Source organism: Phaeoacremonium minimum (genome assembly GCF_000392275.1).
Source record: "Phaeoacremonium minimum UCRPA7 unplaced genomic scaffold PA7_03_scaffold_272, whole genome shotgun sequence".
NCBI lineage: Eukaryota > Fungi > Ascomycota > Sordariomycetes > Togniniales > Togniniaceae > Phaeoacremonium > Phaeoacremonium minimum.
Window position 1 is genome coordinate 953 of NW_006921177.1, and position 12531 is coordinate 13483.

Consider the following 12531-nt stretch of genomic DNA (forward strand, 5'->3'; position numbering starts at 1 on the left):
CAGAACCTCATCGTACTTCTCAAACAGCCAGGGTTACATCCACTTTAAGAGAGTTTCCAAAGTTATGTTATCACTTTTGTCGTGTGGACATGGAAAACCTCAAAGATGAATTCCGCACAGAGCGCCTTCTCTATCGAGGCGTCCAAGCCGACGACGGTGCCTGGATCCATGACGTTCTTCGCAATGACTCTGTTATCCAGTCGCTCTCCAGCCCTGCTTTGCTGCGGCCGACTACCAAGTCCAAGGACGAAGATATCTACCAAAGATATCAAAACGCCATGTTAGGCGTTTTGATCTGTCTTATACCAGAGAGTATAGACCAAGCTTCGCAAAGGATCGGCACGATGATGTTGAACGTGCCAGCTTATGCATCGGCTGCCAACCACAACCGCCGATGCGAGCTGGGAATCTCGCTTGCCCCAGAATTCCAGAATAAGGGGTATGGAACAGAGGCTATCACGTGGGCCGTTGACTGGGCATTCCGCTTTGCGAATATGCACTGTGTGTACCTCAACACGATCTCATTCAATGTCCGAGGGCAGAAGGTCTATGAGAAGATTGGCTTCAGGCTAGAAGGACGACTGCGACATTATAAATGGCATGACCGACAGTGGCACGACCAGCTACTATACTCCATCCTCGAGGACGAGTGGGAGGACATACAGAAGGCTAAAGCTGATGCAAAGGCCGTCAAAGAGGAGATATGATGTGATTGTCCATTTCATATCATTTTCCAGGCACCCATCATATGAGTCGTCTGTTGCTTTCCCAACACTGTGATGGTTGAATATATTCAAGACAGCGTCTATCTAGAGAGCCATTGCGTGTTCTGATAACGTGACAAATGTTAGGTAATCGTGCAGCACTAAAGTGTGACCAACTAATGGTAATTCCTCCACCTGACCTTTCACCAACCATTGCCTCGTGCCCATGATGTCGCGTACTCCTCTTGCCATAGTTCAGAAATTGGATCATCTCGTACTCACCTGTGCCAGCGTCCAGGCGACGACACAATGGTATTCCAGGTATCTGGGCATGAAAGCCGAGACCTTCGTCTCGGCTGCTGATCCTCAAACCCCGCGTGTGGCGCTCAAGTTTGGCACGCAGAAGATAAATCTACATCAGAAAGGCAAAGAGTTCGAGCCGAAGGCATTGACCGCCCTCCCAGGAACTGCGGATTTATGCTTCTTGATCCAGACCGACACAAACCTTGAAGATGTGATTGAAGAATTCAGAAAGGACGGAGTAGAAGTGCTGGAAGGCGGGAAGGTGGTGCCAAGGACTGGTGCAAATGGCACCATCCGTAGTGTATATGTCAGAGATCCGGACGGCAATTTGATCGAGTAAGTATATACAATCACCTTGTCTTTCTATTAGGGCCGGCACACTTTAGAAATCGTACTGAACTATTCCTACTCAGGCTCTCGCAGTATTCAAAATAGACAGAAGAAAACTTCCCATAACGCTGCTTGTCTTGAATGTGACTTTATGTACATTGATACCACGATCACGTTTGCACAAGATGACTTGGCTACAGTCACATCTAGCATATCAGACAAGCACTTGAGTGCATCGCAGTTTTAGCGTCTTTGAGTGCAGCGCCATTCACAGTCCGAGGTCATCAAGAGCAAAAAGAAAAAAGCACATAGGTACCAAATTGTGTACAAGTCATGTTGTATTTCGCGGAAACAGCCGTTATTTCACAGACTCCATCCTACTTTTCCCTTTCATAAACTTTGCCATAGGTTGCTTGCAATCTTCCGCTCAAATAATCACCTGCTGTCAATGTTCCCATACCTTCTGCCTCAACCACGCCTCCTCCGTGACCTACAACCTTCTTGGCAAAACTAGATGCTTCGGCCTCAACAAGTGGCGACGGAATGGAGACGAGTTTAGTGCTGTCCTCAGGTTGGATAAATATGGCGATCGAGAAACGATCTGATCCCGCACCAACTTCGGTCTCCGTATTTGAAAAGCCGTTCGACAATGCTCCCTGGTGGTCCTTATCGGACGCGGCCGGGGTAGTCAATACAACACGGTGAACAGTCGACCGCAACAAGCCATTGGTCCAGTAGCTCAGAAGGTCTCCAATATTGACTACAATGGGTGGAAGGCTGTCGCTGTGATAGTTTGGAGGAAATACGGGCACGCTCGCCCACGTCTGATGATCTGGTCTTAGGATCTCGAGGCCCGGCTGTCCAGGTCGTGTGAACAGGAGTGTGATGCTGCCATAGTCCGAGTGGGCGCCTGCTCCAATGTCGGCTTCGGGATTGTAATCTGTGTCAGGGGGCAGCGCTGGATAGTAGAGAAATCGCGCCGTATTTGGAGACCCCTCGTGTGTCCGTGCCAGCCAGTCGACATCTGAGATGGAGAGACCTAGAGCGATGAGACGAAGGATGCGGGTAGCTAGGCCTCGACAACGCGCATGAAAGTCGCGCAGCGTGGCGTCTTCCTTCTGGAATTCTGAAGGTAAAGGCTGACGCCAGTGGCCCGTCGTATGATCCGGCTCTGCAAGGTTGAAAGCCTGCTTGAAATCACCTCGGGTGTGCTTCTCGGGGTCCAGATTCTCAACGTGCATACCCACGTAGCCTCTGTTGTGTTTGATTGCACATTGTTGCTTCTCAGAAGCAGGTGCCTCCTTAAAAAAGCGTTTAGATATGTCGAAGGCATTATCGACTGTTTGTTCGTCGAGGAAGTAGTCGCCGCTTTTCGCAGCAGAGTCTCCATCAGAAGCAGGGGCCGCGACGATCCACAAGAAGCCCCATCTGGCAGCGGCTTCGACAATTTGCCTTCCTAGTTCTGGTGTTTCTTGAGATACGTCAAACAGAGGAAGATCGACGGACTCATCGGCTGCTGGTACAGTACCGTTTGGAAGCTCTACCAAAGGCATGTCGCACGAGTTTGCTGAGCTGAAGGTCTCGAGCAATGATGTGTAGCTGTGGTAATACAGGCTAAGAAGTGCTTTTGATGTTGGCTGCTGGAGATGATGTTTAGGGTCTGATGAGCTGCTAAATTCTAGATGTGGTGGGCCTCGAGTCATGGCCGGGTCCGTCCGATTGAGGGTAGTGCGATCTGACATCGCCTCCGCTTCGTACTACACTACATCAAGACCCAACAAACGGGATCTAGGCTTCTGGTAATCGGCCAATCAAATCTCCTTCTCTTTTCTCTTCTTTGGGTATAGTTTTCATAACAAGTCTCCACGGTGCTCTTTAGGGTAGCGAGCTAGTTCATGTTACAAATTGCAGTCGATATATTGAAGTTACAGAAAGGGTATTAAATGGACCAATTTCGAAAATGAATGGCAGGTAGTATGCTGCATCGAATACATGTACTCTATAATCTTGGGACTTTACTAACTCGTTCGCTGATGAACAAGTCGCCCTCCAACCCATACTCTGGATGTATTTCGATCATCTCCACAGTAGACCCATTTGGCAAGTCGGTCATCCCAACTTTCCCAACCAAACACTTTGTAATTCCCAAGGTCGCGGCTTGGTTCGTGCTCGCTATCAAGAGCATCGAATGCGACGAGCTGGGCATCAAATTGCATGCCAACTTCAAATGCACCAAGCCTGTCCTTCCAGCCGACAACATCAGCTCCACCTCTCGTAGCCAACCAAAGTGCTTCTTCGACTGTCAATCTCTCGTTGTCCAGCTTTGGGACAGACTCCTCAGCAACTTCTTCACCCTCTGACATACCAGAGACCGACTGCTTCTGCTCAAACTGCGCGCTCAGTAAACGGCTTACTAAGCACGCATGCCTTGCTGCTTCTAGAATGCTTGGGCTGTATCCCCCAGACACATCGGAGCCCAGACCAACAACGATACCATGGTTCATTAATTGTCTAACACGACACATTCCTGATGCTAGGGCTGAATTGCTCACCGGGCAATGTGACACTTTGGCTCCACGAGCTGCAATAACGTCGCGCTCGGATTCCGCAAGGTGGATTGCATGTGCAAGGATAGTACGCGGTGTAAGAAGACCATGTGCATCGTAAACTGCAGTGTAGTCCTTATGAGATGGCCACATTTCTTGTACTAGGACAAGTTCCGACACGTTTTCGGAAAGGTGAGTTTGAATGCGTAGTGGATACGTCGGGTCATTTGCCATGTCTCTAATCATTGCGAGCTGTTCTGATGTGCAAGACGCCGCCGACCTAGGCGTAAGAATAGGTGCAATGCGCTGACCTGTTGGATCTAGGGACCTAACATACTCGATGACGGCAGTACTGTCGGCTTTTGATTGATGTACATCAGCGTCGCGATAATAGGGTACTAATGCACTTGGATGGTCCATGCAGATCCTTCCAATGAGAGCTCTTTGACCCTTTTCTGAGCAGATCGATGCCAACAGATTTGTCGACTCAACGTGTGTTGTTGCATAGTACGCTGCAGTTGTCGTTCCATGCGCGATCGTAGCAGACACGCAAGCATCGTATACCTTCCTTGCCTTGGCTATGTCCGAAAGCGAAGTCTCTAGAGGGTAGGTGTATGTCTTGAGCCATTCAAGGAGTGTGGTTTTGCCAAAGATACCAGAATTTGGAAACTGTGGGGCGTGTATGTGCGTATCTAATGTAATGTCAAATCACTTGGTGTGCTGAAATACGTTGAAATTCTTACCTATGAACCCTGGAAAGAAAAATTCATTGTCGGCTGCGTTGAAGATTGACGTATCACCAAGGGACCAGCCCATCTCTTGAATAGTCATATCCACTGACAGCACATCTGAATTCTCAACTTTAACCACGCGTACGATGGCACCATCACGATCGACTAGCATAACACCTTGGAAAATCGAAATGAGTGTCGGGGTATGACAGAATACAAATGTCCCCGAAAACGCACTTTGAGTTGCAGGCTGCTCCATCGAGATCGATTTGAAATAAGCTGTCTGGGTCTTGTATAACCAAGACGACTCGATGATGAGAAATGTTAGAGCAAGGAGAGTGAAATATTGTCAGACTTTCAATCGTCGACGAATCGCTTACGTCAGTAAGAACCTTGCTCTCATATCTGTTGATGTCATAGAGATGAGCGTAGAGGTCTTGGCATACCTAAGAAATGCAGTTCCGTATTCTCCTGAATACGAGCAAATCGAATTTCAGAATGTCGAATCAATGTCATTGTCAGGGAGACGTCCTTCATGAATCTGGTCGAGCCAGTATCCCCTTGCCCAACTGTCTTCGGATGATGCGACTTGGCCAATCACGAAGCGCGATGAATTATCAATTTCGGGTTAGACTACTTTGGACATTTGCCGATCCAATTCTTGAGTGTATCACCAACACAATATTTGAAATCTATCTCAGTCCTATGCATGGATTGTGATCAGTCAGATCATCCTCAAGAGCTGAGAGGCGGGGACCTCCGCGATAGAATGACCAAGATGATGAGATGCTTACACCACGCTACTGATTCACGATGTATGATAAATACTCTCACCCAATGCGCTCTTTCAGCTTTTGTCTGAGTCAAGTCGAAACTTGTCTTCGTCAAATGCTTAATGTTGATCTCGCCTATAGAATTCGCCCCAAAAATGCTCTTCACCGACGCCACAATCATCACCGTCAACGAGAAACGGGAGATCCTCCTTGACGGTGCCATACTTGTTCAAAACAACATTATTGCTGACATTGGCAACTCAGATGTGATGAAGGGTCTTTATCCCACTGTTCAGCAGAAGTCTCTTTCCGGACACATCATCATTCCTGGTCTCGTTTCAACCCATATGCACACGGCCCAGACACTGATTCGAGGTGCAGCCGATGACCTTGAACTTGTCTCCTGGCTTTGCGAGCGTATTTGGGTATTCCAAGGCAATTACACAGAGGAAGATGCCAGAGCATCTGTAGAAATCAGTATCGCGGAGATGCTGAAGACTGGGACCACTTGTTTTCTCGAAAGCATGGTGAGTGGCTTGCTTGCGTGAAGAATCCTCAAAGTCTGATAATGAATTCTTTGCAGTTTGCCGATAGGTATAATTTCAATAATCTCTGCGATGTTGTTGAGAAGTCTGGCATTCGAGGGTGCCTTGGCAAGATTGTAATGGACATTGCACGTTATGCAAATAACTCCCAATGGTCGATGCACCCCGGCATGATCGAAACCAAGGAACAATCCCTCGGAGGAGCCATAAAGATGTGGGAGAAGTGGAACGGCGCAGCCAATGACAGAATTCGGGTGTGGTTTGCCCCACGACCTCCTGGCGGGTAATATGCTGCTCTTGATTTAATTGAGACTCAACTGCTGACTGATGAAAGTGTCACCGAAGAACTGTATCTAGAGATGTCTGCAATCTCAAAAGCAAAAGGAATTCCTATCACAATGCACTGCGCGGAGGTCAAAGCCGATAGAGCCTTTCATGAGTCCGTGTCCCATACTCCGACTTCATATTGCGAAGATGTCGGTTTGTTAGGGCCCCAAACAGTCTTGGTGCACATGGTTCACCTCGACGATTCTGATATCAAGAAGTTGGCCGAGACTGGTACACACGTCGCTCACTGCCCCACGTCGAATTGCAAACTCGCGTCTGGAATCTGCAGAGTTCGAGATATGCAGAAAGCAGGAGTGAACATTGGTCTCGGAACAGACGGTGCGCCTTGTAACAATTCTAATGACATGTTCCAAGAGATGAAGCTCGCTAGCATACTTCACAAGGCTGTCTCGTTCGATCCAAAGGCAGTCCCAGCAGAAGATGTGCTTGAGATGGCAACGATCAATGGTGCTAGAGCCCTTGGCCTAGAGAGCAGTATCGGTAGCCTGGAAATTGGAAAGAAAGCAGATTTTGTAGCAATAAATACTGAAAGCGTGCGGATGAAGCCTTGGTATTCGCCTGTTAGTGCGGTGGTTTATAGCGCTACAGGTAGCGATGTGGACACAGTCGTGGTTGACGGGCAGATTATTGTGCAGCATGGGACGTTACTTACCATGAACGAGGATGAGATTTGTAAAAGGGCTGATCGACTTGGACATGAGGTTGTCAAACGAGCGGGGAAGACAGAAGACGTGTGGGGAAAGTGGCCACTTGTACAAAGTGTTAGCAACTTTATACCTTCAGCGGCTCTTGATGTATAAAAGCCTCCGTCGACAGCTCATGTAAGGTCTTGCGATATGGACCTTGGATGTAAATGAAGTCTGCCAGTGCTTCTTCCAGCTCTACTTTACTTCCAATGGAAAGAACTTGCGCAATGACCTGGAGCTGCTGGAGAAACCAGGTGAAAGTCCCAGTATTTCGAGACGCATGTGCGCCAAGGAAGAGTAGCCAAAGAAGGAGCCGACGGTGTCCAAGATTGTGGCCATGGAGCAAGTCATCGGTTTGTGACCACCTCTGTCTCAAATGATATGACAAATTAGTCAAAATGGCACAGGAGCTGTCGAAGTTTATCCAGAATGCTGTGTTGATGAAAATCAAGAGCCCAATGTAGACACAAGCTTCAGATGGATTCTTCTCAGGCAGCTCCATGGCTAAATGACAGAGAAGTTCTTGTTCTAGAGCAAGTCTCTGGTAGAGAAATAGGCAGGAACCCTCCGGTTTGTCGAAGTTAGATTGATCTGGGGCCCGAGTGTACAAGGCGAGGTCGTAGATCTTCTCGAATATTTGTTGACAGAATGGGGAGATGCCCAGCATGGAAGAATGTGTCTCAAAGTAGGACAATGATGACCGGTGAGCGGTACCTACACAGCTTCTAACTCGTTGTGTCGAATGATCTGTGCTGAGAATAGGCAGAAGTGGCATTGTCAATCCCACACAGGCGGTCTTAACGTCTGCAGCGAGTATTCGTTCATACCATAACCACGAGATCCCGTCGCTTCCACCTCTCATTTCGAGTACTTGCCGTATCGCTGACAGATGCATCAAGGCACGATCCAGCCTGCCCAAATCGACCGCCTCAAACATGGCCAAGTATGAGATAAGTCCCAGAGTGACCTCGCAATTCGAGTCAACGGTGAAGTTTTCTAGTCTTTTCCGTATTCTCGCCGATGTCAGGGAAGTATACAACAGCCGAGGTTGATCAGATAGGGCTGTGCCGGTGCTCAGAGGCAGGGCCCGACTGATCGATTGTTGTCTCACTGCAGCAGAGGCTGCTATAGCGTACAGTAACCCCTCGTCTTGGACGGCCAAGGCACCAAAAGTCCGTAGGAATCGATCGGGTTGGCAATCCTCGGAGTGAGAACGCCACATCGAAGTGGCAAAGAAGACAATATATCCATGGAGAACTGCGTCGATAGGGACAGCGGCTGCAGCAAACGGATCGCCATTGCCTTGACCAATTCCTGGCATCGACAGCGTCATAATAGCCTCATCCAGCGACTCAGGGCCGTCTTTTCTTTTCAACGGGCTTCGTTCACGAGAAGAGCACCGTATCGTTGGAAGGCGCCGCGTGATCCTTGTTGGGCACAATCTGGCTATCGCATCTGCACGACGTCTCTGCCAAGCCTGGCGCTGAGCATGACTCCTGACCACTGCACGCTTCCTTGACTTAGCCGACCCCGTTTCCAGGACAAATTCGAAGTTTGACTGGAACGACATTGCTAGGCATGAAATGATCATGGGGCTGAAAGAAGTGGGTGGTAGGTTTGGTAAGAGACAAAAATGTTAGGGAGGCGCTTCGCCGCTGAAAGGAAAAGACGTGTAAGCGCGGCATTAAGCGATCGGTAACACTAACATCGGGTCCTGCCTTCTGACTCATCCCCAACAAACTAGCCTAGAGCTGCATCAGATTGATGCAAAGCAGCTATTCACCCTGATGGCCAGGTGCCGCGTCTTATATAATGTGACTTTGAAAATGAGTCTTACAGTTGAAAATATTCCAGGATGTAACTGACCAGCTTTTGCCGACCTCGGTGCTGATGATCATGAAAATTCCTTGAAAGTCCGGAAGTCTGTCTTCGTACAGGGTGATCTCGCTCCTGCCATTGGGGAACTAGAATGTTCTCTCAGGGTGATATTGCGTTGCAAGAGCTAGGAAATCTCTCTTGTCGAATCCTCAAATCCGTGTGTTTCCTTCTGGTATCTATCCATGCTTATCTCCACCTGAAAATCCACCAAAATGTTCTCATATAAAACGCATAAATAGCTGTTGGATCTCAGAGAACTCAATCAACTGTTTCCAATGAACTCTGAAGTTGCATATGGGGAGAACGGTAGCGGTCCAAGTCTTTTGCTATGGCTCCTACGATCCTCCTCGTCACTGGTTGGCCTCTTTTCTCTTACAAACTATGGTATATTCACTAGGAAATCAGGAGCCACTTTAGGCGTAGGATTTGCTACTTCGAAGGTCTTTGCTAGTTCAACACAGACCTCACATGTCATCATGGCTGGCCGTTCTCTGGAAAAAATCCCAGCTGCACGAAATTAGATCGAAATCGCCTGCGTCAAAGGAAGCATGCCAGTTGTACAGCTGGATGTGACGAGTCCATAGAAATGCTGTCATTATCCTTATCATACCCCAAAACCCTTAGCCTAAAGATGGCCGACTGATGGTATCTTCCTCTTGCATGTATCTTACAATAAAGATCACGAAGATCCCGCCAAGTATGTCCAAGACAACAACTAGCCAAGTCAGTTTAGAGCGAGAATGTAGTAGACGAGCCGTTGATGAAGATAACATACATATTGTAAACACGGCTCCTACTCCGATGGCGTGAATCAACGGAATCACCGCAGCTGTACTGGCTGCGCTGAATAGATATTGCATGATATACTTGGCGCCAATGACTTCCGACCGATGAGTCGGCGAAACCTCTTTGAGATACCAATCAGCACTAAAAGACAAATGAGACGCAAGAAGAGACATGAATCCACTCACCAGCTGCGTACGTGTTGAGGGCGTTGAAGGTGCCCATCTATGGAAGCTCTCGTTAGACCCCTGAATTGTTATGAAAGCATAGTGCTTGGGAGAATTGCTTACCAGCCCAACCCCAATCCAGAATGCGCTGACAATGAGCAACGCCAAGCCTCCAACACCCTTTTGCAGAGTCCAGCCGAAGATCAACATCGAGGCAGGAAGAATAAACAGCAAGCCAACCAGACCACTGTTCAAGCGGTCCTTTGGGATGCGCACTCCATCGCGTTTGACAATGTAGCGCTTGACAGTGCGGTCTGACAGCTGTCCTCCTACGATACTACCGCATATGAATCCGACGCCGGGAGCTATGTAGAAAAGCCCGCTCACTAGAGGAGTACTGAGGTGGAATCGAGGATTAATAATCTCTCGCACAGATGCAAGAAGCCCATACTGTGTTACTGCCAAGAACCCACAGACAAGATGCTAGACAGCCTTTAGTAAACGCCAACCACATAAATTCTCGAAGAGGCGAGATGCCTACCGCCAGGAATATCTTGAGAACTAGGAATTGCTTGAGTGTTCCTCGGGGATCGAACATTGCGGCCAGATCTCGAAGCTGACGCCCTATGTCGTGGCCGGATCTAAAATCGAAAAGTTTGTCTTTCGTCTTCGGCAAGGTCAAAACAAATGACAGGGTTAGGACCAGGCCTAAACAAGTCATGCCAGTCTGCACCCAGTAAATGACTCTCCAGTGTGTGAACGTGACAATAACGCCAGATATGCACGGTCCTGAGCCAAGAAGAGACGTTAGTGATCCGGCCCATACGAATGGGTTTCAGCGCAATTAACAGCATACGTACCTACTGCCGGCCCCGAGACCGATCCCGTCATAAACAAGCCATTGGCACGTCCTCTGGCGGTCTTGTGCCGTCAAATAGTTAGTGCATGTCATGACTATCAATCCGCCATGATCAGCTCTGGCATTGACGTACCGGAGGAAATATATCTGTCAAAATCGTCTGGCCCGCAACCATGAAGTATGTCCCTGGAACCCCTCCAAGAAGTCTCATCAAAGTGAAAACCGCCGTGTTCGGGGCCAGCGCAGTCCCGATGGAGGCTCCGAGCAGAATAACGATTGCCGCTGTGTAACTCCGCTCTCGGCCCCATATACGACCCAGCGGCACCCACATCAGGGAAGAAGAACCCATGAGCAGCAACATCGCCGCGTTGATGATGTTCAGTGTGGTCGGTGTTGTGTTGAAATCTGCGGAGATCTCGTTTGTTGCCACAAACAAAGAGGTACTTGACCATGTTATGGACAGAGCCATCCAGCTAATCACAAAGAGAACGGTATATCTGCGCCATGTTGGCAGCACGTATCTGGTATCATCGTGTCCACTTGGCGGTGCTATGAAGAGTAGTTGTTGAGGCGGCGAGCCAACGACTGGTTCTTGCTTGACTTCCATGTTTGTGCAGTCGAATGGAAAGCACTAAAGGACATGATTGTGTCTCTTAAGTTGATCACTGGTCTTTTAAGAAAAGTTCACCAAGAAAGTGTAGAAGCCAGGGACCGAATCTCGGCCTTGCGCGCCGAAACAATGGGGATCTACGCCCCACAGTTGCATTTTAGGCCGGCATAAGTGAACTAGGCGCCGAATTTGCATCCCCCGTGGTATTCCCGTACTGATTGCAAAACGTTGGCCTTTATTTATTCAAGCAAGCCAATCGTCGAAACTGCCCTACGATTTTAAGCAGTCTACAGAGTGGTGGATATGGTCTGAAGTAATTTCTGCGGGCAATTTGCCGTGTTCCCAGCTGATTACAGACTAAAGCATTTGTAGTAATTGCTACTCACGTCTACATCGACCCGTCAGGCCAGTAGAAACTCCCAAGACCATCATCGACCATAGATAAGTCCATGTGTTGGAGACTTGGATCGGTCTGAGATAAGAAAGCTTGAACAGAAGGCTCTGCAAGGGCCATCTCGGCAGTCATAAGTGAGTCAGGGTACGATAGATCGGTAAGTTGGTAAGCGATTTCGGATTGACCTGAAGACGCCGGTACATTGCTCAATTGTGCGTGGTCTTGATGCCATGAGGGAACTGTGCTCATGCTGTTCTTGATGGCTACTATGTGCTGACAGAATTCAGTCGCTGTAAAACTGCCGTTTTGCTTGAGATCGGCTAACAGCTGGGTCGCTAGCTCAAAGTCTTCCTTGTCTTTAGAAGACCGCGCTCCTCCCAAAAGGGCTGATATTGCAAGAACTGTGGCAGCGGAGAATAAGTACTGGGTATTGAAGTAGTCGAAAGTGGAAAATGAGCCGTCTATCCAACACTCCATGAGGAGTGAGTAGGAGTGCCGAGAGCATCGAATACAAGCCTCAGCGAGGGCTTGAACGTCTTCCGGAACTTCGGCCTGTAGTCGAAGATTCGGGTCCCGCTCTGCCTGCAACTTTGTAGATAGAACGTAGAGAAGCACTGGTCGCGTTGCAAGAACCATACACTACTATTTTCAGTATCTATGAGGCTTCCACAGAATGCATGATCATACCTGATTAAAAGTGAGGTGTAGATAGCGGATTTGGGGTGATACCGGATGCGATGACTGGCTTATCTCAAATTGAAGTATGTCTGGCAGGTTTCGCACCCAGCCTTGCAATTTCTTCAGGGCTTGTTGGACTCGTTGAGAAAACGGATCCTTTTGAGTCCTTCTTCCGTAAAGAGACTGGGTAACCTGT

General features: G+C 48.5%; 3 protein-coding genes across 3 annotated transcripts; 2 read left to right on the forward strand and 1 right to left on the reverse strand.

Annotated features, from left to right (window-relative positions):
* Nucleotides 1-344: 344 nt before the first annotated feature.
* On the forward strand, nt 345-707 carry UCRPA7_3443 (putative gnat family protein; the record flags this gene model as incomplete). Its single annotated transcript, XM_007916009.1, has 1 exon — nt 345-707. The coding sequence occupies one exon, from the start codon at nt 345-347 to the stop codon at nt 705-707; it is 363 nt and encodes a 120-aa protein (XP_007914200.1).
* A 1007-nt stretch (nt 708-1714) lies between these two features.
* UCRPA7_3444 (putative oxidoreductase protein) lies at nt 1715-2890 on the reverse strand (the record flags this gene model as incomplete). Its single annotated transcript, XM_007916008.1, has 1 exon — nt 1715-2890. The coding sequence occupies one exon, from the start codon at nt 2888-2890 to the stop codon at nt 1715-1717; it is 1176 nt and encodes a 391-aa protein (XP_007914199.1).
* A 2652-nt stretch (nt 2891-5542) lies between these two features.
* UCRPA7_3445 (putative amidohydrolase protein) lies at nt 5543-6219 on the forward strand (the record flags this gene model as incomplete). Its single annotated transcript, XM_007916010.1, has 2 exons — nt 5543-5914; nt 5971-6219. 2 exons carry the CDS (start codon nt 5543-5545, stop codon nt 6217-6219), a joined length of 621 nt encoding a protein of 206 aa, XP_007914201.1.
* Nucleotides 6220-12531: the final 6312 nt, after the last annotated feature.